General features: G+C 47.7%; 1 protein-coding gene across 2 annotated transcripts in view; it reads left to right on the forward strand.

The window, feature by feature from the left end:
* mpped2a (metallophosphoesterase domain containing 2a) overlaps positions 1-26,391 on the forward strand; it is a 34,590-nt gene extending 8,199 nt beyond the window's left edge. For both annotated transcript variants that reach the window (XM_029845981.1, XM_003969768.3), the window contains 5 exons: positions 4,931-5,112; positions 9,448-9,673; positions 24,589-24,704; positions 24,806-24,919; positions 25,097-26,391. In XM_029845981.1, the coding sequence (XP_029701841.1) occupies positions 4,931-5,112; positions 9,448-9,673; positions 24,589-24,704; positions 24,806-24,919; positions 25,097-25,215 (757 nt within the window). In that variant the 3' untranslated portion in view covers positions 25,216-26,391. The remainder of the gene's footprint in view (positions 1-4,930; positions 5,113-9,447; positions 9,674-24,588; positions 24,705-24,805; positions 24,920-25,096) is intronic.
* Positions 26,392-27,245: the final 854 nt, after the last annotated feature.

Raw genomic sequence — 27,245 nt, forward strand, 5'->3', positions numbered from 1 at the left:
AAAGGATACGGAGATGCTCCGAGCTTCAGTTATCATTTGTTTTGATTGGAGTTCAGAGATGTGGGTCGTCTCTGTTCTTTCAGCCTGGCGGAAAAAAGCCTTTGCAGACAAATTTCTCAATTCTAATTATTGACATTCAACATGGTGGGTGAAAAGTTAAACTTCTTTTCTTACCCAAACAAAAGCTGGAAAATAACCAAGGCTTTAAAAAAAAAAAATGCACGCACACCTTCTGGACCTTTGGTTTCAGACGCTCTCCGCCTGTGTTGTGAAAGTGACCGATTGCTTTCGTTTGTGCTCTGCCTGCATTTCCTGCATGCGTGACTTCAGCATTGTCATATATCACAATCGTTTTTCACCGTGTGGCAAAATGCCTCCTTATAAATCACACCACTGTGTTGAAGAGTAAATCTGATTGGTTAAAAGTTACAGTTTGTTCCATGGTTCTCAAATATGGGTTTAAAAGACAACAAGAGAAGAATTGGGGGGCAGAACTGGAGGCCTGAATGGTGCAGCGATGCTCCATCACCGGTATTTCACATCAACTCTCGTTCGTTGGTGGGAAATCTTCAATGGCGTTTCACAAGGAGGAGGAGCTTGATGGTAATTATTCCGAAAGCAGGTGTGAGCAGGTATAAAACGGCCAGAGCGCCAACAGAGCTGTGACTGACAAGTGTTTCTGTCTGAGGCAAGTGGGCCGAGGCAAGGTCGACGACCCCGTTAACCCCGCTGAGACCCGGGCTCGATGTATGGTCCACTGGAGGCTGGGCGGTTTATGGTGACCTCCACGACGCTCTTGTGTACCTCTGGCCCTTCAGTCTTTTTGTGATGATTTTTGTTTTTCAAACTTTGCTGGAACACAACGGAGAGACATTGTCCCTGTTCCTGACCTCATCAACATCCAGCGCCTCCGTGATAAACTGGGAGGCCAGAACTTGAGCCAGGACTCGTCACCTAACATCATTGGCTGACCTCACTCACCCTTTTGTGGGTAAATGGGAGCAAATCCCAGCAGTCGGCAGAAGACTGAGGCCCACATGGCAGAATATCAAAGACCGGGGTTCACTTCAGGATTTATGCCCTTCACTGTTCATTTTGCTTTGACGCAACAATAACAATATTTTGATTTATCTGTTTATTGTTACAAATTTTAAAAAGCACGATGGAAAAAACTCTTTCTTTCTTCAGCAAAGCAGCAAAAAGGCTCGGCCCATTTTGGAGGGCAAGCGCAGGAAGCACTGCAATCAATCACGCCCATTAAGCTTTTTCCTTAAAGAGGCCGAACCGCCATAGGCTGGCGCAGCCGGCGACCTTCTTATCTGCAACAAGTAAAGTGTCGCATTTGAAGTAGCGAGTTCGCCCTGAACTCTGACCCCGCGTATTAGCCAGGAGGCCAGGGAGCCAAGTGTGTGGAGTCAGAGTGAATATCCCCCGACCGACATCAGAGAGCGCTTCTCCTTCCCTCCGTCTGTGTCTCCCACGCTGATTTATACTTCTGTCACTGTGATTTTCTTCACTGGGATCCACAGAACCAATAACTGCCTGGCCCCTTTTCACATTTATTGCTTCTGATCTGCAAGTATTTTTAGAGGGAAGAACATCGTGGTTGTTGCACAAATATAGAAATATTGAAAATGTGCTTTTAAGTGTGTTCATGTTATTTGCAAAAGGCTATAGCAGCATTTAATACTGAAGTGGGTTTTTTTTAAGGTTAATATCCTGTTTTCAAATACGTGGATGCGTTTCAGTCATTGCGTTAACATCTGTTACAATCAGGATTGTCTGGGCGCGCTTCACAGAAACCCAGAGTCTGACCCCTGAGCAAGCATTTTCATGCATCAGTGACAAGGAAAAACTCCCTTTTTAACAGCAGACTCGTATGGGGGACCCCTGCTGATGGGCACCCCTGTTGGGGGGGGGGGGGGGGGGGGGGGACTCATGCATTGCCCAAATTCAATGAGAAGGCAACAGAAATAAGGCAGGTTTTTGAACAGAAGAGATTAAGTTGAGGAATAGCTGTATATATTTGAGTAACATCTGTGTGGCAAACTTTAAGAAAAAGCTGCACTGCTTGATTAGAAGTTATATTACCTTGTAGAAATGCAATAAGGTGGATGAGACTCAGCAAAGCTCCCAAAACTTGTTTTTATGCTGTGGCGTTGCAGCCTCAGGTGGAGAAGAGTTAATGCACTGAAGTTCCTCTAGGATCAGACTTTTTTTTTTTTCATCCAGCAGTTATTCCTCCAGACCTCGATTTTTAGCCTTCCAATGTCACAGCAGATTTAAGAGTGCTCTTACCGGCCTCCAGCACATTAGCATTTCTCCTCTTTCCCTCCACAGTCTCCCTCTGATGTCACCCTGAAGCTCAGACATGTTAACAGGAACCTCCATGCTAACATCCTTTAGCCTGCCAGCAGAGAATATTCTGTTCCCTGTCAGAGAGCAAACTTTTTCATTTCCACCGTCTGGGTTTACAATAGATCAGAGGCTCTGCTGAACTCCCGAACTCTTGTATGCATTACTAATGAATCTCTGGATGGTTGCAGTCGTATGCTAACAGGAAAGATGGGGGTCTTGTATGCAGCATTATTGTGAAGGCTGCTCGGCTCAGGTCTGCTCTAATTGATAGGGGCTCCTGGTATTTACCTACATTCTCAGGGCGGATTAAATCTCAAAGGAAAAAGGGGAGGGCCCGGAGGTTGTTTTCCTTCACAGCTTTGTTCTTAAATGGGTGTGCTTCTTTTGTTTGCACTCATATTTTGTGTTTACCTGTGGTTTTTTAATCCCACACGCTCCCACATCTGTCTGTCTCTGTCCTTCCTTTATGAGGAGATCCGTTGGATTTTGAAGAGCTGCGTGATGCTGCGACTCCACAATGCAGCAACTCTCCAGACACACTGAGATGCAGTTGCTGCTGTGTGTGTGAGACAAGTCGTGTTTGTGCATCTCCACTCTGTAACAGTGAGGAACCCTACCTGGATAAAACACCTACTTATTTATCAAGCAGAATAACAATCAGATTCTTTTTTAGGCTAAATTTGCAGTCCACAGATTGGATCAGGCCTGTAATCAGTCAGTGTTTGTCAGGCTTTTTCTATTAAGGGGAATCAGTCTTCTGTTCTCGGGCTCCAAAGGGTTCTGAAGGGAATCATCTACAACATGCTGATATGTGGTCAAAATCCATTAGTATCTATGCAAATTTAATTGGATTTGTACATCCCATGAGAAGACACAAGACCAGCAGGTGGAGGATAATGGTTCTGTTAACTGATTTCTGAACAGTGAAAACTACTGGATGCCGCTTTGATAAGAATGGATTCCTCATTTAAAAAATAGAATAAATCACTTTAAAATTGCAAATCTCTGTTGGCTCCTGTGCTTCGAGAGGAGCGAGGTGGTCTGGTTGCCCCTGACTTCTCTATTTGGGGGTGTCTTGGTCATGTTCATCTAGAAGGAGGCCCTGAGGCAGACACAGAAAACTCTGGAGGGATTACGTCTCCTGTCCTTCGCTGGAAAGTCTCTGTTCTCCGGGAGGAGCTGGAGCAGGTAGCTCCTGCCTGCTGAAATCGCTGCAACCTCGACCTCCATATGTAGCATGTTTAGCCCGTGTATGTATGACATATTTGCATGGTCGCCTTCTCTAAGCATCTGACCAATTGTAAAACCGAGGCTCTGCAGGTTGCTTAGCACCACCGTGCCGGTAGCCTTACGCCTAAAATGTCCTCGTGGAAAACTGAGGAAAACAAGTGGGGCAGAGTCGAGTAGGTACGACGAAGTGCTAACGCCCATCAGACGCCGGCTGCAGATGGTGGCTGCGCTGCAGACTTCACACCACATATGGTGACCAGCTGCTACACCCTTTTCCTACCAGCAACAGGACCTTGATAATGATTGTTCATCTTAGAACAGAACAGATTTCTAGGCTAATTGTTTTTAATGTCTTGCTCTACGTGCCTTTCAAATGTTTCAAAAGTAGGAAAAACATTCTGCCCAGATCTTTAATGCAGTGTTCTTTAGGTGCCTATTTTCTTCCTGCTTCCAGTACTTCCAGTCTAAAACCTTATGCAGAGGGTATTATGGTATGTTTTATGCTAGTTAATAGCATGTTTTCTGGTCGGGTTGAACGCGGCGGTGTTCATTATGTGTCTGACGACCGATAGAAAGGCATCCCTTCTAATAAAATAATGGTGTAGTGGCAGTGTGCTGCAAGATTGCACATTGTGGACTTCGGTGACAGACAAGATGATTTCCTCCCCTTTTTCCTTTTCTTTCAGAAGAAAGTATGCCTTTTTTGTAACGGACGTACTCCGGGCAAACAAAAAGGGATGAAGAAAAGGCTCCTTTCTCCCAGATTCCTGCTTAAGTGGTTTTTTTGAGTTCAGATAATGGATTGAAAGTACATGGCTGGCTTTAATTCCCTGCTTCTTAAGCCAATCAGATGCCACAAAACATCCACTGCAACCCCCCAACCCCACCCCCTCTCCACGCACAAATCAAGATGGGCTCTGTTTTTTCCAGTCCAAAGGACATGTTCTCCCTGATGCGCCATTCTCTACACCGCAAAATGTATTTTCTTTTTTAGGCTTTGAGTCCTTGTGCCACATTAGCATTCATTTCCCCAAAACTGCACTTTTGAAATGGGCGGCGAGATAACGTAGCACATTTGACAGTAAAACAAGTCTTTTATCTTCTTCGTAGATTACGTATCCTGGAGACGCACAGTCTCACCCACAACCCAGCAGCACCAGCGTGCTGAGATTTGGTTTGCAGTTGCATGTTGTAATCTTCAGCTTTTGGCGTTTTGTAGCGTAGAAATAATAAAATAGGATGTGTTGTGTGACGATAATAAAGCCTTCATTTCCCAGGAGTTGCAGCAGAGATTAATCTGAGCTTCTTTGAACACTCCCTGTCTGTGCTGCTGTCTCTACAGGGTGGACCCCATTCCTTATGACACTCCCAAACCGGCAGGGCACACCAGGTTTGTGTGTGTGTCGGACACACACTCGCGTACAGACGGCATCCAGATGCCCTATGGCGACGTCCTTCTTCATATGGGCGACTTCACCGAGCTGGGCTTGCCTTCCGAGGTTAAGAAGTTCAACGACTGGTTAGGTATGGGGCGGCCACGCTGGCACGTTTTCACACTCTCACAATGAACGAATAAAAAAAGAGGCAAAGAAACATGCTGCAAGTGCAACCAGACAGCAGACCACACAATAACTCCCCCTCTCAACCGGTGACCCCAACAGCCGCTGTGCTAAAGTGTCCAGTTTAACCCCTCTGACCTAACTCCCTGCCTCAGTTAACCTTTGACCCCTCCCTCTGGCCCTGTGCTGTGGGTGGGAGGGCAGGCTGGAGAAAGTGTGTGCCTGGCAGCAGCGTTTTCATTCATGCTCTCCACTCCAGAGCTAAAGTAAAGAATCGTTTGCAGCCTCTTGTGCGTTCATGTTACATATACAATGCTATCTGAGCCTCTCCCCCCGTGGGCATGAATCGATAGGTGCCACCCACAGCAGTGACCTGCACCTCTGAAGACGTCTCAAATCTTTCACGTCTCATCTGCTGATCAAAGTGTCACAGCCTTTTTTCCTGCGCTTTTCAAACAAGTGAAACAAAAATTGTTTTTGGGAAATTTTCACCCCCCCCCCCAAAAAAGCTTATGTGGGTTTATTTTGTTACCTTTCTGTTGCACTCATTTGTAGCGGCCATGCGGTGCTTCAGTTTCGTGGGTTGGAGTGAGACGTGAACTCGCTCGCTCAACCACCCACCGACTCTTTAAACTGCTGCCCTGCGCTGTGCCCCAGTTTTCCCCAAGCAGACACACACACACACGCACGTCCCAGTTCTTTCCTCTTCTGTTCTGTTACCAGTTTAGCACCTGGTAGATGCACTGGTTTTTATCTTTGCCTGTCGACAGAGAGACAAATCGGAAACTTTTGCTTCAGCTCGGCTCTGTATGTTTCAGACTGGGCTAACCTTTGATCTGTCTCATCTGCGAGTGTCGTGAGCCATCAAAGCAACAATAACTGCAGATAAGGATGGGCTACCGTCTGTCCGGGTGGGCTAATATCCTTTTCATGGCTCATAATTCTGGTTAAAATTGAAATCAATGGGTTGTCGGTGTTAATTTTGGGATAAAATAGGAAACGTAAAACTATTTCAACAGAGAATGTGAAGATCATCAGTATTCAATTTGCTGTTAGTGGCTGGAATTACTGTTCTAACACTAGCTTTGGCCAAGTGAAGGATGGAAGGGTAATTATGTGTCCTCTGTCTGCCAAATTCTGGCATCAGTCCCTGAAAGTTTGAGATGCCGACATTGAACTTTTTCCATTGGTGAAAACACGTTTTAGTCACGCTTTTGTTTCTGGCATTTGGAGGCCAGACAGCCCTCAATAGTCTACAAGGCTGACAAAATGTGCAAGTGTCGCATAGAAAATGTCCTTTAACAATAACCAAAACTGTGTGTAAAGGATTTAATAATTCCCTTCCAAGGCTGTTTTTTTACTGTCGGGTCAGGAGCCGGCAGTCTAAAAAGAATTATTGGAAAATGGCATTTTAAAGGCTCATTAGTTCATTAAATTGCTTTTTTTCCTGGTCATGTTTAAATGTCTGAATGCTACTAAAATCCTGGCTATACTGACTACCAATATACGTCTCTCTAATATTAAAATAGTTGCTTACGAAGTGGTCTTAAGAGTAATTATTGTCATAACTCTTATTCTATATTCTATTATAGAGTTAATGAAAGTTAAACTAGCGTCTGGGTCATTGTAATCAATGTAGCTCTGAGCTGCTGCTTTAATCTAATCCCATCGATGTTGGAAATGAGTGTCAGGAGCATGATGATGATGGTGATGATAAAAATAAGGTCCATAGTATAATTTATCAAGCTCAGATGGTTTTCCCCTCATTCAAGTGCAGGTTTCACCTTCTGGAGCAGGACTGCTGTGGAAACTGCTGAAGCAGTCAACTTGTTGTTTTTGTACATTTTCTTCTACTGGGGAGAAAAATTAGCCTCCATTAAATCACCTCTGAAGTTTCTGACAGAGCACTTGGCCTTCTTTACCAATCTCATTTTGATTTTTCTCCCCCCAGCATATCCCTGTTTGTGGAATAGAGCAAAATAAATAAATCTGGGTGCACCAGCCCCCTCTGTTAGATGTATCACAGTGGCAATAAAAGCAGTAGAAATTCCCAGTAGAGTAATGGAGATGGAGTTGTTCGAGGGTAATTATGTTTTTTCCTCCCGCCTTTTTCACATGTGGTGGGGATGGAGAGAATGATTCGCTTTGGGGTGTGTGTGTGAGTGTGTGAATGGATGTGTGATCCAGTTAGAGTGTTCGGGGACTGAGCGGCGGCGCTCTCATATAAGGTTAGACTGGAATTTATGATCTTGAGATGCGACAAGAGCTAATTTAGAGCAGCGGGAATGAAACCTATAGACTGGGGAGCCATGATTCTTTCATTTTCAGCATTAAGGAGCACACACTCGCACACACTCACACTTTTGACGGATAGGAGTGTTGGGGATTTCTTATTTATCTGCAGCAAGCCATCCTGACCAGAATTTATATTCTGTTCTGTTCGGAACTTCGCCGATGCAGTGTTGCTTTCGCTTGCGTCTTTCACTCGCCGACGTCCATTAGAGTCATTAGATTTAAGAAATTTGTATATTTGAAGTTAATGCCTTAAAATAATGAACTGAACTGAAACACTAAAGGCCTAGCACGAAGGAGACTTCTGTTCTTTTGTTTTTCGTTGGAGAACTGGGATCAAAAAAAGAGTTTGAACTTGTGCACCCATTACTCTCACTTTACTTTACTCAATCAGTTACCAGACTTCTTTAAATTCCGCTGCTATAGATGATAAAAATGAGCTAAAGTAGAAGAATCATTTAATCGGGAAGTGCTTAAAGTCAAAGATGACAACCGTTTTTTATGTTTTCAAAGACGATTCACCTCTGGTTCTTAAGGTTTCCTCTAAAGCAGAGGAAACCTTAACAATCAAAGACATTTCTTAAGGTTCCTGCTTTAGAGGAACTGACTCCACAGGTATGCGATTGAATTTTCTAATAATGTTAATGTTTAAAATTACTGCTACTAAAAAGTCCTCTTGTGCTCATCGACACATAAATTTGCCAGTTTAGAATCTTCAGAAGACTGAAAGGAAGGAAGAGTGCAGCAGAATCAACAGGGCAGCTTTAAAACCTAAAAGACTGCAGGAGAGCAAAAAGAAATATAGACAGAGAATAGGGGGCTGACAAAGGCCAGGCCCCTGGCTTGTGTGCTCAATCTGCTGGAATAAAGCAGTAAGTCGGTGTCTGATGGCAGAGGGGAACCGGGACAAATCATCCCGACAGAGGAGAGCAAAAAGGCCACGGCAGAGGTTGAAAGATGAGGAGATGAGAATCGTAATGGATGTTCTTCTCTATTTAGTTCAGGTTCATGCTTCCACCAGCTGCCTGGCGTCCACAGAGATGGACTGCGGTCTGCCGGGGTCAACCAGAGCCGTCAGCTGTGGTTCTAACCTCTCTGGCTGCCTGAATTGAGGGCATATTTTCCCCCTGCACTCGTGTTCAGTCCTGATCTGTGTCCAGGGTCAGCTGCACGGGTAGATAGTCGCCCCGCCGGTCTGCTTCTCTCTTCATCAAATCCCATTCACCCTTGAAGGAGAGCAGAGCTGATTGTTGGGGACGTCCGGAAAATAATTTGTCAACACCAAACGCTTAAATATTTGATACATTTCTCATTTCAGCAGTGCTGCGTCACATGGTTGATGCACTTTTCCTCAGTACAGGAAAGGTGATGCCTTTGGGTGGCATTCTTTAATCCTTTATGAAACCAATGATTATATGAGGTTATCTTCATTTGTGCATCTGTTAAAGCTCCAGTTTTCCTGCTTCATCATGGCAGATTCATATTTGTCCTCTCGGTGGTAGATGTTCTTGTATGTTATATTACTAATTAAAATGACTCTGCTGGCTTCTGATACTTGCTTTATTTGCGTTCCTCCCCTGATGATGGATGAATGAAAACAGGGATAGAGGCTTGGCCTTGTGCAATTCCATGTAGGAAGCGTTGTGTATCTCCTCATAAATTCAGACTAATTAAGCTCCCTGAGGGGACATTAACATTTACATCCCACCCTGTGATGAACTGCAGCCTCTGGTCCGCGCTCATTCTCCTCTCTGCCTTCACTGTTGTGCAGATTTGTAATAGAGGACAGTAGAATCTGCCTGAAACTGTTTAGCTGCCATCCAATTTATTTATCTGCGTCCGCAGGGGCCTAATGTTTGCCTTGTGTATTTACACGATTCAACGCTGCTCAGTTGATAAATTCAGTGAACAAAGGGGCTGTTTTATCTATTTCAGACTGTTTTGTTTTTTTTGACAGATTAGATTGAATATCTTCTAACTTTCACCTGCTTCCTCTCGTCTCTTCTAGGTGGCCTCCCGTACGAGTTTAAGGTGGTGATCGCCGGGAACCACGAGCTGACTTTTGATAAGGACTTTATGGCCGAGCTGGTCAAGCAGGATTACTACCGATTCCCCTCAGTGTCCAAACTCAAACCAGAAGACTTTGACAATGTCCAGTCACTCCTCACAAACTGTGTGTACCTGCAGGATTCGGACGTGACCATTAAAGGATTCCGGATATACGGGACGCCATGGTAAGGCCCGCTGTCTTTACCCAGAGCGCGTTCATTTCAGACAGCAGAGTCTCGTTTGTGTTGGTGGATCCCTGAGGTGACGGCATGCTGCCCTCCTCCCTCTGCGTCTGGCTGTCTTCCAGCCCCCCCCTCCCTGCAGTAACTCCACACTCTTACACGCAGGGTGCTATTCCCAGCTCGCACACTCCTTTATGGGCCCAGGACCTCCGCCTGCCGCCCGGGCTTACGTTACACCCGTGTTTTGACACAGGGTTAAGTGATACGCGTGTTACCGGGACGCCGCGTCAATAGGCTCTCAGGTGTGGACAGAAAGCAGGCGGGGTGGGCGTGTTTGTTTGAGTAGCAGCATAAGCAGTTTGCTGTTAGAAAATAGAAGCAGCTGGGAATTGTGTCTGACAAAGCCTCAGGTGCTGCTTCCACAGCTGCAGTTACACATCTTCATTTGTAGAATAGAAGAAAGATCTTTTCTGTCTGAGAAATTCTTTCCTGATGTGTGTTATTGCGCTACTTTTACAAGTCAAGCAGCTCATCCAGAACCCAGTGGGTCACGTTCCGGACTGGAACTTCCTCTGTCCTTCTGTGACTCCATCCGCTCACTTCTGCTGCAGATTCCAAAATAACTATTTAGGTCAAAGCTTCATCCTTCAGCAGCTATAATTAGCTGGTTTGCAGTCTGGCATCACAAGTGCTGGAGGACAGCGACGGGGAGGGGGGTGGGGGGGCACAGATCTCAGCATTCCTGTTATTACAGCAACAGGAAGAAGAGATTACCTCCTTCTTTCCCCCCTATTCTTCCGCTTCTCCATCCTTCTATTTGAACAGGGAAGGATGTAGCCCCCCCCCCTCTCCCTGGTGGATTTTTAGTGTGAGGGCTGGTAAGTGTCTGTTGTGACAGCTGGAGGTCTCATGGGAATGGACAGCTTGGTGGACCCCCCCACAAATCTGTGCTCCGTTCCCTCACCTCCTTCACACCCATATGCCACTGCGGCCGGAAGTCTTGCTGCTTTGTCCAGCGTGAGGTCTCACTTAGCCTTTGAGTGACCCCTGCGTTCGTAAAAGTCCACCAGCTCGCCACCTGGGTGGTCAACCCCGACGCCCCTCTGACAGTTTGGTCACCGCGATGCGGCGCGTCACCACCACCTGATAAATCCCGCTTTAGCTGCAGCGGCTGCAGAAACGCAGCAGATTCTGTCACGGCCCCCAGCTTTAAATTCAGAACCAAACAGCAGGTTGTGAGTTCAGCAGGTTAACGGCAGAAGTAAACAAAGCAGAGAAAGGGATCATTAAGTGAAATGTGTTTTTGCTCAGATGATTCTCGACTTATCGGTGGCTGCTCCTCACATCAGGCCTGAAAACACACGCCGTCAGAAAGTTCTTTCATATTTAATCGGCCGGTTTTCCGCCGTTTCCGACGCAAATGTTTTTATGTTAATCAAAAGGAGGGAGTGGGAAAGGAAAGACTCTTCTGAGCTCAGCTCAGTGGGGATGGAGGTGGATTTGGACAAAGCCGATCTCTAGATTGCTTTAACATGTCTGAAACTGTCTCAGATCCAGTCGGTCAAGTCAGAGGTTTACTGTGCATGATGTATTTACGTTTTATTTAATATATTATCCCCTTTAATGCTTAACCTCCCAAAATTTAAATTCTGTTAAATCCCAATTTGAGAATTCACTCTTCAAAAGTGAAATAAGAAGAACTGTTTTGTCATATTTATAACTAATATTTGTGGATTTTGGTAACATTTTTGCACCGGAATATTCTTAACGCCTTCGGTTGCTCCTAATTCTTTGTTTTAGGCATGTTTGAGTAAAGTTCTCCTGACTTTGTTTTTACAGAACACAGACAGGCGATCCATGAAAGACGCATAACACATCGTGTTTAATAACACACACACACACACACACACACACACACACACAGAGCATGGATCAGATGAGCAGGCTTCCCCACCTTGTCAGTTAAACTGATCTTTTGAAGGTCTATTAGATGGAAGCTTCATATGATTAATGCCATCACACGGGAAACTGTGTCACAGTTATTGACTAACGTGATAAATACTGGGATTTTTTTACCTGCTGTTTGTAAATCTTTAGAAGTAGTCTTAGTGGATGCACACCTTCATCTGACACATGAATGTGCAACAAACTAGTCAATAATTCATTAATGTCCACATCAGACAGCTATGTGCGTCCCCTCAAACACTGCCTTTGTTAGCTAGGGTTGTGTCTGTTAGTGCATTGATTTGAACGGATCTGTCCAAAGAATCGATTCAATTATCATAAATTTGCAGCATATACACACGCATAAATAAGCACACACACACCAGCAAGGGGTGACTGCACACTGGTCACAGGTATGTGAGGAATCCTGCTGCTTTTGCCGACTGATAAGCTGATTCAGACCAGACTATACACGCTCTCTGTTTGTACACGTGTGTGTGTGTGTCTGTGTGTGTGTGTGAGTGTGAGAGAGACAGAGACTGGAGGGTCTTTCTTTCTCTCTGTAGGGATTAACCTGTTTTGTGATTTTGGACTTGACCACAAATTAACTTTGTGGTCGAAGGTCAAACTGTTGCTACTGCTTCCTCCCTGATCCCCCCCCCCCCCCCACCCCACCCCCTTCCACTGGAGACCCTGTTCGTTCTCCCTCCTCGCCGGCTCCCCTGACATATTCTCCTATTTTCTAATTTCTGGTCCTCTGCCGCCTCATTTTCTTCTCTCGGCCCCTTTTGGTTCCCCTTAACGAAGGAAATGGCATCAGATTTTGCTGGGTTTTCACCAGGAAATGTCCGTTTGTGTGTGTGCGCATGTGTGTGTGTGTTTGTGCGTGCGCGTTACTGCCTCGATCCCAGAGGCAGGAGATTAAATCCAACTGCCCTCATTTGACTCTCTGAAACTCACCTCAAGGGAAACCTAGAGGGCCAAATGCAGATTTGTCATTTGCAGATTTTAGTTTTATTCATGTATTCATTTTTCACTGTAAAGGTCAGGTGTGTGTGTGTGTGTGTGTGTGTGTGTGTGTGTGAGAGAGAGAGAGAGGGAGACAGGGTAATGGGAGCAGTGTGCAGTGTTGATGTTTGAATATCAGCCTGTTTAGCCTCAGTTGCTTTCATTACACAGGGGTCAGAGGTCAGACGGTGAAGTTTGTTTAATGTCTCTGCGTAGAAGGATGAGGATTCCCACAGCGACCAGATTTTAATGCTTTTGATCCAGGGCTTTGTTTCCATTTCAAGACAAGAGCGTTCATGAACACTGTATTTTGTCAGTATTATCCACCAGGTCCACAGTAGCCCCCCCCCCTTATTCTTTTAAGGACCCGATATTTGGTCAGCAGGCGTGCCATCTCTGACAAAGCAACTTCTAAGTGACTTTCAGAACAATTCTAAATTCAAGAAACTAGAGAATAATTAAATCCAAATGTTGTAATGCGATTCGGGCCCTTCGCTTTGACTGGCCTCACTGGTCGGCGCGGCCGAAGCGGCGTTTCGTGCCAGCTGCTTTTAGCTTAATCACCCCGAAGTCACCTCTCGGTCTGCGCCAGCCTCTGTCAGTTTGTATTGGCTGTCTGCCCAACACACACACACACACACACACACACACACACACACAGTCATCTTTGTCAACGCGCGAGCACATGGCAACATTACCTCTGATGAGGTAATGGGCCTTGACAAATGTCCATCATCAAGAAGTCAACGGCTTCACGGTCGCTCCGCTTTCCCTCCAAAAAGTCGTATCACGGGAAAAGCTGTTTCTCTAAATATGAATCTTTACCGAGCTAATCCGGCCAAATCAAAATATCATTAAAGACAAGCGAACCCAGCAGGGGCCTTTTTAATAAGGTTAAGATGTAAAGGCAGTGAGACATTTCTGTCATCTGTCCCAGACAGATGGACAACACTTGACTCACTGTCCCTGGAGTATTTCAATAGCTGATAATATTACTCTCATCAGCACATAAACTTCAGCTGTTTCATGATAGTGCAGTTTAACTCCTGAGGTGTTGTGCTATGATCAATGTTATTTGCAGCCGTAAATTACTGTAAAATTTCCGTGATTTGGATTTCTTTTCTTTTAGTCATTAATGATAAAAACAGCTCAGAATGGTTACGTGACCTCCCTGCAGCATCCGCAAATTAGATTATGCATCGCCGTTAGCGCTGTTGTTGTTGGCGGTGCCGCTCCGAGCACCCGGGGGTGCCAGCGCAGCTGTGGACGGTCGCAGGTTACAGATGCTGGAAGGTTCAGACGGCACGGAGCCTCTAGCAGCTGGTGGCGGCGGCTGGAGCGCCATTGGCAGTCTGCTCGGCGAGCCGGTCCAGGCCTGCAGCTGTCGTGCGTGTCAGAAGCGTCGAAAAACATCCTGCACTGCGAGTTCTTCACCTCCTCCTGCTGCAGCTACACTCCTCAGCCCAAAGGTGAGCCCCCAATATGTCAGAGGAAGAGCGATGGGCCCTGACCCTCGTTTAATAAAGCTCCCCTCTGTGGGCTAACGTGCATCTGTCATTGGCCAGACAGCCAGAGGTCTGCAGCACGAGGCCGCCGTCTCCGTAAAACACCCAGACTGAGAAAAGAGCTGAAACAGCTAAAACCTCTCTCTCCATTTAGGGTTCCTGCTGTAGTGAATACTGAGCTTTTGATCCAGATTTAAGACCCCCGTCGGAGGATCACAGCCAAGTGTGCTTTCTTTTCCTGCTTGGTCGGGTCACCGCTTAAAAAAACCACATTAAACATGAGGTGCATTTGTAAATGTAGGTTTTATTTGACTGGAAAGGTTTTTGACCCCTTCTGTGTGTGTGTGTTCTGGAGTTGGATGATTGGTGTTTAGGTGTGACGGTACACACACACACGGCCTCGGGCTGGAATCTGTAGCTGTTGCCATCATCGTGTGTGTGTGTGTGTGTGTGTGTGTGTGTGTGTTCGGGGGGTCTGAGGGCGAGGATAGGGTGCAGTTGTCAGCTTCGTCCTTTTGATGGGAACTTGCAAAGACAGATATGGAACAGTGTTTATCCATTTTTCTGTGACCAAACGTACTGAAACTGGAGGAAACATGTGCTGCAGAAACACACACCTTGTTTATCTCGGCACTCAGACGCTCGCATGGCTGTTATCGCCTAACGTTGGTCACATCTTCTTGCTGGAAGCCTCCAGATTCTTTCAGGCGTCGCAGGAACACTCAACGCACCAAGACTGCAGCAAGGCTTCTCCAACGTCGGGAGACATTTTTATTATTAGTGTGTTTTTTCCTGTTCTGTTGTGTTCAGCCCATAATGTCCAAAACGGTGAAACATGTTTTTGTGTCTCCTTCACTAAAGGCCATGTGATAAAGAGACTGACTGAAGGACACGATCCAGATCCAGATGAGACAGAAATTCACTTTTAACGACACAGTCAAAGAACGCGGCTGATGTTGGGGCTGCTGTGTGTCGAGTCACCCGAGTCCTTTTACAAAGCCGACCCCTAAACGAGCGTTCCTTTAAATCCGTCTGACTCGACGCTTAACACGGTTCACTCTGGTTCACGGGCACTTGACCCAATCCTTGAAAAGACTTTGTAGTGGAAATCTTTTTCACTTTCCTCGGTGCAGCTCACGTGTCAACACAAACTCCGTATGGAACATTGGGTTTTTTATTTTTTTTAATTTTGTACTTTATTGGATCTCCTGGAAAACACACTAAGGTCCGGGGTCTTTTGGTCTGAAAGGACAGTTCTGCAGAGGTCAACAGCATGCTTTTATTCTATATCATTCTCATGTGAGGCACGCAGGGAGCTTTTCTGCCTACAGTTTTTTTTTTTTGCGTTATTTCAATGTCAGATTTGACCCTGTGATTACAGCCTTGTGCTTGCACCATTGCGTTCCTCTGAAAGACTCTGAAGTGCACGTTTCCTATGGATGTTCTTTAGTCACGGTGTGAAAGTCTTTCCTCTTTCTTCCCTCCCCTTTTTTATCATGTTCTATTTTGTCTCTTCTTTCTTTCTCATGTCATTGAGTGGATAAACGTGTGGAGGCGGGTGTTTTTGTTCCGTGAAGACAAAACTGTGCAGTGAAGAGGAATTAAAGGATGGTGGGAAGAGTAAGGAGATGGAGGAGGGGCGTCGGATTGCCTTTGCTGCCTGTTCACGCTGGTTCGCTACCTGCCTGTCATTGGTGGTGCGGTGACCTTTGACCTGGGGACTGGTGGGCCTCAGCAGCAGTGTCGGCTTTAATTAGAGAGCCACACGACCGGACGCTCCGCAGAGCGTCTGATCATTGGCAACAAAAAACGGTCCAGATCAGGCAGGAGTGGGGTGGAGGGGGACGGGATGGCTGAGTAATTGTGTTGATGCAGCAAAAGAGCGCTGTTGCCTATAGAAACCAGGTCTCACCCACAGAATTCCAAACCTCCTTCTCCTGGTCCAGCAGTGGTGTACAGAGTCTTAAAATTGCACTACATTACCAAGAGGATTAATTAGATTAAACTCGCTGTTTGCTCGCTCCTTTAAGACTTTTTCCCCTCCTGCAGGACGGCACGGCTCTGTTTGTTTGCTGTTTGTTTCTAATGAGAATAATCAGCGGCGTGGTGGAATAATGAAGCGATTGTTAGGCGGGGGGGATGTGGAATCAGGCGACTGTGCTTGACGGCTCCGTCAATCCACGCAGGGTTGATCAGCAGCGTGCGGACACAGTGAATTTTCCATCTGCTTATTTTACTTCATCGGGAGACTTGAATAGTTTCTGATGGGTAAGATCAGTGTTGAAGTAGCTGATAAATGGCCGATATTTAAAATATCTTGTCCATCGTTTTGACCTCCCGCCTGTGCTCACGTTAGCTTGCTCACTTTGGCCATTAACAGGCATTAACCCTGAGCCAGGGTCAGCTATGGCCTCTCTGCAGCTACAGCTCTTTCTTTGGTTCACTTCCACCTTAAAATATTTATCCAGGCATTTTACTGTTCCTCTTTAAGTCTGCGCTTTGGTGGAAACAGTGGTACGGATCTTTTAATTAAAAGAGGAGAATGTTTTCAAGCAAATGGGCCGAGATGTGAAAGCGAGAGAGGGAGCGGAATGAGCGAGGGATGAAAAGAACGGCAGAGTTAGGAATACAGCAGGGGATTAAAGACAGTGAGCGAGTGTAACAGACCCCTGGCCAGTTTTCTGCTGTAATGAACATTAGGGCTGCGGCATAAATTTAATGACCTGTGAAACAAACAGCGTGGCCGAGACCAGCGCCTCTGAATGCTAAGTGGCTCTATTATTAATTCCAGCTCCAAGATGCTGCTGTGTAAACACGCTGCAAGTCTCTTCCGCCTCTGAGGCACATTAAACACCCGCCTGCGTGTTGGCGTTGTCGAGGCTCACCACGGTGCACGGAAACGGGGTCACGTCTTCCTTTGTACCTGCAGAATTAATGGCATGTTGCCTGTTAACAGCATATCCAGGCTAACTAGCAGGATATGAACAGCGCTGCAGCTAATGGTTAGTCGCCCTGATAATGAATGGCTTAGCGATGGGGCATGTGCCAATAAACACGGTCCACTTTCTTGGAAATTAGCAGGCAAACTGATATAAACTAATAGCATCCTGTTCGGACATGTCGTCATGGTTTCGGCTGCAGGTTCGTTTGAATCTCGGGAAAAGGGGATTAAAATGTGTATGATACTCGTTAGGAGTTTATGACGTCTGTATAATGTTAATGATGAGCTGTTTACTCAGAATCTCTCTGCTATATTGTGTAAAATAGTGTTAAATCCTGGTGCCACAAATTATAGGTATTAATTTGCAATATAATTATTTGTTTTTCCATCAAATAATTCACATCGAGAAGCCAGTTACAATGTTGGTTTAGCACTTAATCATCAACAAAATATGAAGTTTTTCCCCTCAGAAGGAACCAACAGCTGCTCGTTTTATGAATAATAAATAACACCCATGTTTGTGCTGCATCGTATCAAAGTGAGACGATCCAGTATTCCAGATTTTGGGATCAGAGGGACCCAAGAGCCAGATTGCGAAGGTTGCAGGCTTGATCAAACGATCCGATGCAGCGGGGGGGCAGAGGAGCCCAGAGCTGAGCAGGCTTCTGCCACATGAGGAGGAGATCCATGACACGATGGTGCTGCCCAGGGCCATAAAATGCAGGCAGCTTCGCTTTGCAGGAGCCTGAGAGATCTCAGGAAGCCGCCAGGGAGGCAGAAGCAGCCTGTCAGCAGATCACCTGCTCTCCTCCTGACCCTGACCTGTGCGTTGAGCAGGAAAGATGTTCCGTGATGCCCTGTCGGGTTTTCAATCATTAGCCTCCCCACTCACCAGAATTGGCCTTTGTTTTTGGAATCTCTTTGGTTTTTCTTTGTGTGTGTGTGTGTGTGTCGGGGTCTCCTGAATCCGACAGGAATTTTTTCCGTCCCACGTTGCGTCTCATGCTATGAATGGATAAATATTTGAAAACCTGAGGAAGGCTTCGTCTGTGATGTGGTGGCCCTGCATTAGCTGTCCCTCTCACCGTAGCAAACCCCCCCCCAAACATAGATTTCAGCTCAGAATGTCCCTCAGTGTCCTCCTGTCCATTATTCTCTGCACAGTCCTGTGTGAAAGGTCACCAAACTAAGTGCTGCCACAGCCGAAGCCCCATTGAATAAGTGATGCCCTCAACAACAGGAAGTCAGCACACGGAGGGAGAGATGGAGAGAAAAGGAGCTTTAAAAAGGAAGAGGACATTAATGATTCAAGATGGAGCGAGATGGGACAGGCGAGGCGGCGGCTCATTCAGACTCTTCGAGGTGTTGCTTCTCTTTTGTTTCTCCTTCTTTTACCTCTAACAGCGGCCCACGCTGGGCCCTCCAATCACGTGATCCAATCGCGCCACAGAAAAGGACCGAAACGTCCCCAGAATCCAGCTCCTCGTCTGCTTCTTTGAACGCCGTCTGCAGCGGCTGCAAGGCAGACGCCCCACCTCCAGCCAATCAATCAGCTCCTCCGTCAGCGCCGCGAAGAGGAGGGCTGACCCCCGCCGCCCGTATCTGCTCGGCGGCGATAGCATTCACGCCGCGGTGCGACACTTCCTTTTCCTTCCTGCTGACCTCTGCGCGGCGTGGCGGCAAGGACAAGACTGCTTATCTCCACTCACTGGATTTAGACACCTCCACACGGGTGGTAGAAACACCCAGGTGTTGACGGGGACGCGGCGTCATAAACAAAAACGCCGGCACTCCCTGACCTCCGTGGATCGATCTGCTCGTGACAAACATCCGACAGCAGCGGCGGAATGTTTCTGAAGGAATGTGGGGGGAGTTTACGGCCGTTGAGCTGCAGCCAACGAATCCCTAATGTAGCCGAAAATTCCCAAACATGCGCGTTTTGTTTGTCAACCCAAGACCGGCAAAGATTAATTCCTTCCAGATTTTTACGTCACGCCGCTGCGTCCGGCTTTGTTTTCCATTCATGTTTGTACTTTGTACACAAACCCGGCGCTAACAATGCCAGCTTGTGAGCTTTCCTGGGCCTATTGTTGCTGCCGTGCCCCCACCAGCATCCACTCGCTGTGAGGTGGAGACAATGAGGGCAAACAAACGGGGTGCCACGTATCTGCCCCGCCTCAACCTCGTGGCCCTTCCTGTTACCATTAACACCCGTGCTCGCCCTCCCTCCTGTGACCTTTGTGACCTCTGCAGCAGAGAGTGGTTGGCCTGTCATGTTTGGAGGTGGGGGGGGTTCTGTTTTCCCGGCGTTCCAGCTGCAGCCTGTGAGAACCTGCTGCTTTGCTGCTTCAGAACACTCAGGAAGAGACTCATTTCAGACTCTGGAGGAGACAAAACGGCAGCTCTTTGGAAGCAGGTGGTTGTTTTAACAGCTTGGGGTTTTTTTTTTTTGTTATTGATGGAATTTGCTCTTCGTGCAGCTGATTGACGACAACAACTACAGAGCGTAAAAAACGCAGCCGCTGACTTTAGTTGAGCCGGTTTTGTTTTGTTGAGGCTGCTGATGGAAGGAATTGGGATCATGGAATCCGCTGGCACGTTCAGCAGCTTCCGAACCTTGAGCTCTGTCTTTTGGAGTTCCTCTCAAGCTAGCTGACGAGTCTTGGTCGCGCTCGACGGGACGTCACGGCTCTGTCGCGTCGCTCCACAAGGTCGACCTCGCTGTCGCGCTGTTTATATCCCAGATGGCCTCTCAAAGGTGAAACAGCTTTGACTCCGCCTCCCTGAGCGGGCGGCAGACCTGAGGCCACGTTAGCATGACACAGGCCTTTTTTGACTGAAGGTTTTTTTGTGTGTCTCTTATTTTCAAAACTTTTTTATATGTTTATATGTTAACAATCATCAAAGCGCCGTGTTTTATTCTGTTGTATTTGACCTTCAACATCTGACTTGAATGAACACAATAGCAAAAGCCAAACAACACAAGCGTGTTTTTCTTCCTTTAAAATCATTTTGTGTGTGTGTGTGTGTGTGTGGTGGGGGGGGTTGGGGGGGGGGGTATTGTGTGTTGTAGATTTCAAGGTTCAGGCATTTCTCTTACTTCCAGACCTGGTGACATGGCGTCTGCGTTGAACAGTCGGGGGTTGAACGCTCCGAAAGACAACCTGAGTAACAACGTGCGCTCATTTTCTCCTGCTTACTTTCTTCCTGATCCTTTGGGGCAAAGCTGGGAATGAAACCTTGCCCTGTCAGTTATTGTCACTTGTTTCCCAGACATATTGTCCTCCCCCCAACTTCCCCTCGCTCTCTTTCTACCCCCTCCCCACATTGTTCTCTTGGATCAAGTTCACAGGGGTCAGGGTGGGAAGAGGATAATGGAACCCCATGTCTCAGGGTAGGTTCAATGAGTCCCAGCCCCCTCACACAGTCTGAATAAGTCCCCTCTTTTATTAGCCTGGTCTCCAGTTTCTCTCAGACTTCACGTACAGACAAAACGCCTCGCCACTCCTCCCTGACCCCGCCCACCACAGGAAAATCTGATTCCCCAGGGTGTCGTCAGGTCACATGTAGTGTTTTTACGGGAGCTGTTAACAGCGTGTTGTCTGTTTCGCTCTGGTTACATGTAAATTTCTCTCTGGTTGTTAACTGTCATCTGCTGGCTGTTGCTAATATGTTAGCATTAGCCACTGCCAACACTGCTAAAACTGGCGGTTGATACACATTAGATCACTGAAGGTCAGGCTGCAGCCGGCTGGCATGAAGACTGCCTTTCAGAAAAGAGTGTATTCATACATGGTTACATGTGTGTGTGTGTGAGTGTGTGTGTGTGTGTGTGTGTGTGAGAGAGAGAGAGAGAGAGAGACGTAGCATAAATGGGCTAAGTCTGGTGGCTATCTCTTAACATCTCCAAGTTTGGCTGCAATATTAATCCAGTCTTCAGCGCATCAAACAGTAGGCACAGGTTATTAATGCTGGGTTAAAGCAAAGCGCTCTCTCTCTGTCTCACACACACACACCACCACTTCACCTCTGTGCCTTCTACCTTGTCCCCAAAGTTTGCGGTGGTGGCCTTGGTGTTGAGAGGCCATTTGTCAAAACCCAGCCCGCGTCTCCACTTGGCTCCTTTTAATAAGGCTACCTGGGCTGTGGGATTACACACAGACACACACTCACGGACACACACACACCCGTGTACTTCCCGCGGGGCTTATAAAAGTCCCATTAACATGCCAGCGCTCATTGGTTCTGACAGGTTGATCAATGAGATGCCCCCCCCCACTCCTCTGACCCCAGGGCTGCTCTGACACAGAGGTCAGACACGATGGATCGCTGGACCAACACAACCCCCCCTCCCCCGCCCCCTCTTATCTCTGGGCTGTTGCAGCTTGTTTATGCCACCGCATGTTCTGTTCCTGTGCTGATATCCCAGGATGCACCTGGTTCCCAGCGCTCACCTCAAGGATCGTATTTTACCTGAGACCCGTTTGGGTCGTGTCGCCGTGTAAACACAACAGCTGCTCCTGTAGCAGGTAAACGAGGGAATCCCTTTAACCTGGCAAAAACAGGCTGCTGCTTCAGACAAATCGTTTTATTCCTTTATTTACTCTATATTTACTCCACGGAACGAGGCCCCGGCTCCGCCCAGTTCTGCTGGACGTGGGATTCGATGCCTAGAAGACTTAAATAATGTGCATTTAGCCGCACAGAGCGGATATTTCTGAGGTCCTGTTGACTCTGATGTGCCTGCTGCTCCTTGACTCCTTTCTTTTTTCCGTCTCCAGAGAAGCTGCTGTTATTCTTCTCAGCTTGCAAACTTCCTTCAGCTTATTCTAATTCAGTGTTTTTTGCTGACTGGAAGCCAGAAAGAACACGGTGTTTTTTAAGGAAATGTTCAGTTCTGTTCTGGGGAATTAGTGAGTGAGTCTGAGGAGGATCGAGGACTAGTGAGTCTGAGGAGGATCGAGTTAAACTAGAGGAGGATCGAGTTAAACTAGAGAAGGATCGAGTTAAACTAGAGAAGGATCGAGTTAAACTAGAGGAGGGTCGAGTTAAACTAGAGGAGGGTCGAGTTAAAGTAGAGGAGGATCGAGTTAAACTAGAGGAGGGTCGAGTTAAAGTAGAGGAGGATCGAGTTAAACTAGAGGAGGATCGAGTTAAAGTAGAGGAGGGTCGAGTTAAAGTAGAGGAGGGTCGAGTTAAACTAGAGGAGGATCGAGTTAAACTAGAGGAGGATCGAGTTAAACTAGAGATGGATCGAGTTAAACTAGAGATGGATCGAGTTAAACTAGAGGAGGATCGAGTTAAAGTAGAGGAGGGTCGAGTTAAACTAGAGGAGGATCGAGTTAAACTAGAGGAGGATCGAGTTAAAGTAGAGGAGGGTCGAGTTAAACTAGAGGAGGATCGAGTTAAACTAGAGGAGGGTCGAGTTAAAGTAGAGGAGGGTCGAGTTAAAGTAGAGGAGGGTCGAGTTAAAGTAGAGGAGGATCGAGTTAAACTAGAGGAGGGTCGAGTTAAACTAGAGGAGGGTCGAGTTAAACTAGAGGAGGATCGAGTTAAACTAGAGGAGGGTCGAGTTAAAGTAGAGGAGGATCGAGTTAAACTAGAGGAGGGTCGAGTTAAACTAGAGGAGGGTCGAGTTAAAGTAGAGGAGGATCGAGTTAAACTAGAGGAGGATCGAGTTAAACTAGAGGAGGATCGAGTTAAACTAGAGGAGGGTCGAGTTAAAGTAGGCAAAAAATAATCAGGTTCACCGAGCCGTGAAACACTGGTTAAAGCGATCCATAAAATGGGCGGAGCCTGATTTAAAAGGTAACGAGAGTTCCCAACTGTTGGGGGGGTTGGGGAGCTGAGGGGTTAAGAGTGGCGCCCAGAGCGCCGCGGCGCCGCCACCCTGATGATGTCCACTGGCCTAATTGAATATTGACTTTTTGCACATGAGGCTAAACGGTTCTGGTCGGCTCCGCCTCCTCCGCCATCTCCACCGGCGCCGCTGCAGTATTCTGTGGGCGGAGCCATCTTTAGCCCTTCAACCCCCGTCTGGTTCCTCTGTGCAGCGAGACGGTCGGGCTAAAAGTCACTAATGCTCGGGAATTTTACCCCGGAATCGTCGCGTCTGATGAAGCTCGCTGTGACAACAAACAAACAAACAAACAAAACACCTTTCTGAGTTTCCAGTTCTGTTCCATTGGTGTTCTCCTTCCCACTGTGTCTGCCTCCAGACACGTTTACTGTGTTGCCACGGCGACGCATTCCAGATGGCGATCGTTGAGGCGAGACTGGGCTCTGAACTGAACACACACACACACACACACACACACACTCTCATGGAGGGTGTGTGTTCACAGACGGGGCGAGAAGGGCGACCACGGTGCCGCCGCCACATCACACCGTGCGTTCTGCTGGCCGTGGACCTCAGTTTGGTTTCTGTGTTCCTCCTCAGCTGCGTTCTAGAGAGTCCACACCTGAACGGCTCTCCTGTGATCCACTGCTCTCCTGTGATCCACTGCTCTCCTGTGATCCACTGCTCTCCTGTGATCCACTGCTCTCCCAGATCCCTCCCAGCAACAGCGGTTATTTCCATCTGAGAAGAGTCCTCCCAGTAATCCATTAGATGTCCATTAGCTCCGATTTGTGTGATTATTTCTAATTAATCAGTTCAGTCTGTGCCCCCCCCCCCCCCCCCCCCCACACACACACACACACACACACACATTTATCCAGCCGGCAGGATCTGAGGGAGCCACTCAGGACCTGATCTCCGTCCGCCGCCGTTGCCACGGCAGCAGCAGCTTGAGGCCTGTTTGCTGGTTAAAACAAAACAAGTTTCAGGTCATCGGTTTAATCATTTGCCCCCTCCTAACTCTACCCCCCCCCCCCGTTTACCCGTATCGATCGCCGCCTGAGCTCCCATCACTCACCCCGACGGCCTCTGTGCGGAGCTGGGACATTATCGGGGTCGTTTCCCGTCCACGGCGCCGCCTCTTGACCACCTGGAGGCGTCTCGGCCTCGGACGCTCCCGTTCTGCCGGAGTTCTGCGGTGACGCTCCGTCTTCCTCTGTTATCGGCGTCCCGCCACTGTGATGAATGAAGGCGGTTTATCTGCCGGCCCGCCGCTCCGGCTCGGTGTTCTCCCCGCCACCCCTGCCCCCCCGCCGCCGCGGTGGGCGTGTACTCCGCGTCTGTTCCCGTCCACCCGTCCGTCATTTAGGCCGGACCACGCGGAGCCTCCATCTGTGTCCGTCCGGGGACGCTGGAAGTCTCCCAGGCCGTCCCTCATCCTCGTCAGAGGTTCGCTCAGTTCAAGTCCCAGACACGTGTCGCCAAGGTCAAAGGTCGTGTGCTGCTCGTGATGGACGCTCCGTCTTGTCTTTGTTTGTGGTCGCGGGGCGACCCGGGCCGCGTTCCCCTTTGGAAGCAGCCGTGATGCTGTTTGAAGTGTGGGGGGTCCCCCCCCCCGTCTGTTTCCATGGCAACGCCCGTGTGGGCGCCGCCGGTCTCACCGCGCTGCTTTGTGCCGCAGGTCCCCCTGGTTTAACGGCTGGGGCTTCAACCTGCCGCGAGGACAGTCCCTGCTGGACAAGTGGAACCTCATCCCCGAGGGCATCGACATCCTGATGACCCACGGACCCCCCCTGGGTGAGTCAGCCACACCGAGCCGACGGCGGGCGGCGTTTTTGTGGGGTGTCGGGGGGGCGGGGCATCAGGTGGCAGGTTGATATCTGTCTCCGCCCCTGCAGGGTTCAGAGACTGGGTCCCCAAGGAGCTGCAGCGGGTCGGCTGCGTGGAGCTGCTCAACACGGTCCAGAAGAGGGTGCGGCCCAAACTTCACGCCTTCGGACACATACACGAAGGTACCCGCCGCCGCTCTGAGACACGCATCACTTCCTGCCACTGTTACAGATGAGCACGCATGAAAGAACATCAAAGGCTTCTTCCAGAACCGACTGGATTTAATTAACCGGGGCTTTAGGTTTGGTTGCTGGGCAACGAGCGGAATGTTACCTGACTGTCACCTGCTCCCCCCCCAGGCTACGGGATCATGACCGACGGCTACACCACCTTCATCAACGCCTCCACCTGCACCATCAGCTACCAGCCCACCAACCCCCCCATCGTCTTCGACCTGCCCAACCCCTCCAGCTCCTGAGGGCCGCAGCCGGGGGAGGGGGTCGCCGGGGGAGGGGGTCGCCGGGCGGGATAAGCTCCTTTTTTATAAATACATGGAGTTAAAAAAAAAAAAAAAAAAAAGAAGATAAAAAAAATCTAAGTGTTTCTTTGTAAACTTTTTGGTCCTCTCCGAGCTGTCGTCGGGGTTGAGGAGATATTGGGGGGGTCAGTGGCTATCGCCCTCAACTCTCCCGCAACAGGAAGTGATTCAAGTTTGAAGGGGGCGTGGCCGTGGGCGGAGTCACGCCGGGATTCTCCTTTCCTTTGGGGGATTTTTGTGGTTAAACAATCTTGCTCTTGATAAATATTGGTCAGATCTGTAAGATAAACGATGCTTTGTGAATTTGTACAATTTCTTAATGTCGGGTTTGCGTCGACGGTGAACGCCATCGGGGTTCGTTTCTTCCGCTGTCCTCATATTATCTGATATTTTCGTGTTTAGGTCTGTTTTGGAATTCTCGCCGGTTCCTCATTTCTCATTGGCTGACAGGGACGCTGCCTTAAACTAGCTTTAATGTTCTCAGCCGGAGCCCCTCCCACTGAGAGGAAAATCCTTATTTATTACCCACCTGACCAACGCAGGGACGGAAAGCTAGCAAATTACCAACAAAACCAACTTTGTAGCCTCCCATCATGAATTTTTGATCTAATCTGGAAAATGTATGTATAAAATATATATATATATTATATATTCATGTTGTAAAACATCTGTTCTAAAAGTTGTGTTTGCCGGAGGAAAAAAAAAAACAAATTTCTTTGCTGTTCCCATCAGACGGACTTTTCTTTGCTTCTTTTCTCCCGACGTTCACGAGAGGGAATCGAGTCACAATCCGACAGGTGCCGTCGTCCCCGGCAACGCACCTGCCTAAACATGGTTGAGCTGTCCTTTAATGTGTAAATCTGATAGTATTTGTGTTGCGTTGCTTTTTTTTTCTCTCTGATTTTGCACTGTGTGTAAATGCAATCTTGCTAGCACAAAAAAAAAATGTTGCCAATAGTTGTCTCAACTGCGCCACTGTAAATGCTCTTCTGTGCTCCGTTCCTCTCGCTCTTTTATCTGATTGTATCCCTCTTCATGGAAATGTTAGTTCTTTCAGTTCATTGTGATATATTTAGCTGCCTTTATATGCAAATAAAATTGCAAGATTTTTACTTATCGGTCGGGGTTTCGAGTTTTTACGAGCTTCTAACTGGACTCCAAGGTCACGATGAGCCGTCATCCAACACTCGCTTTGAGAGGAACTGACCGTGGCGTTTCCAGACCTTCAACAATCACCTGTTCACCCAGCAGCTCCCACTTCCTGTCCCCTGCTCCCACCACTGGTTTCATCAGGTTTCATTCCACTTTACCTCTTGCTATCACAGACACCTCACGGGCCAAAAAAAAGGGTTGGGGGAGGGGGGAGATGTGGGGGCGCTGTCTCCAGCCTTTTCCCAACAACCCCCCCTCTCTCCTCGCAGCTACATCAAAGCGACTCAACCAATTAACTATTCCCCGGAACATCTCCCCGCGCCCACCAGATCCCTGTGCACATTAGCATAATCCGGGCTAATCATATTAACGCGGGCCACATATGAGTGGGATGAGACGCCACTGGCTCAGTGTGCAACATACGCAGCCGTGTACATCCATGTGTTTGTAAAACAGGTCATGATGCCATCTGATGTTCTTGAAAATACTAAACATTACATAATTATTTTTAACTTCTAACCCATGCTAATAGAAGGCTGCCCTGCTAGTATGCACGGTAGTATATGTAGAAAGAAGCTAATCAATGAAGCAAAACAGCTAAATGTTGGATGTCACACTGTTCAGTTTAGTACTAGTGCTAGCATGCTAACAAAAATGCCCTTGTTTGTACCCTATCATGCATACATTTTATGCATTGGACAGAATCAGAACTTTAGCATGCTCAACATGCAAATAAAAGCTAATGGCTGCAAGGTTCAAACCCATTTTTGTGTAGAAAGGTTTCATATCTGCATGTTTTATTTTAATATGCCAAACCT

The sequence above is a fragment of the Takifugu rubripes genome, chromosome 13 (assembly GCF_901000725.2).
Source record: "Takifugu rubripes chromosome 13, fTakRub1.2, whole genome shotgun sequence".
Lineage (NCBI taxonomy): Eukaryota > Metazoa > Chordata > Actinopteri > Tetraodontiformes > Tetraodontidae > Takifugu > Takifugu rubripes.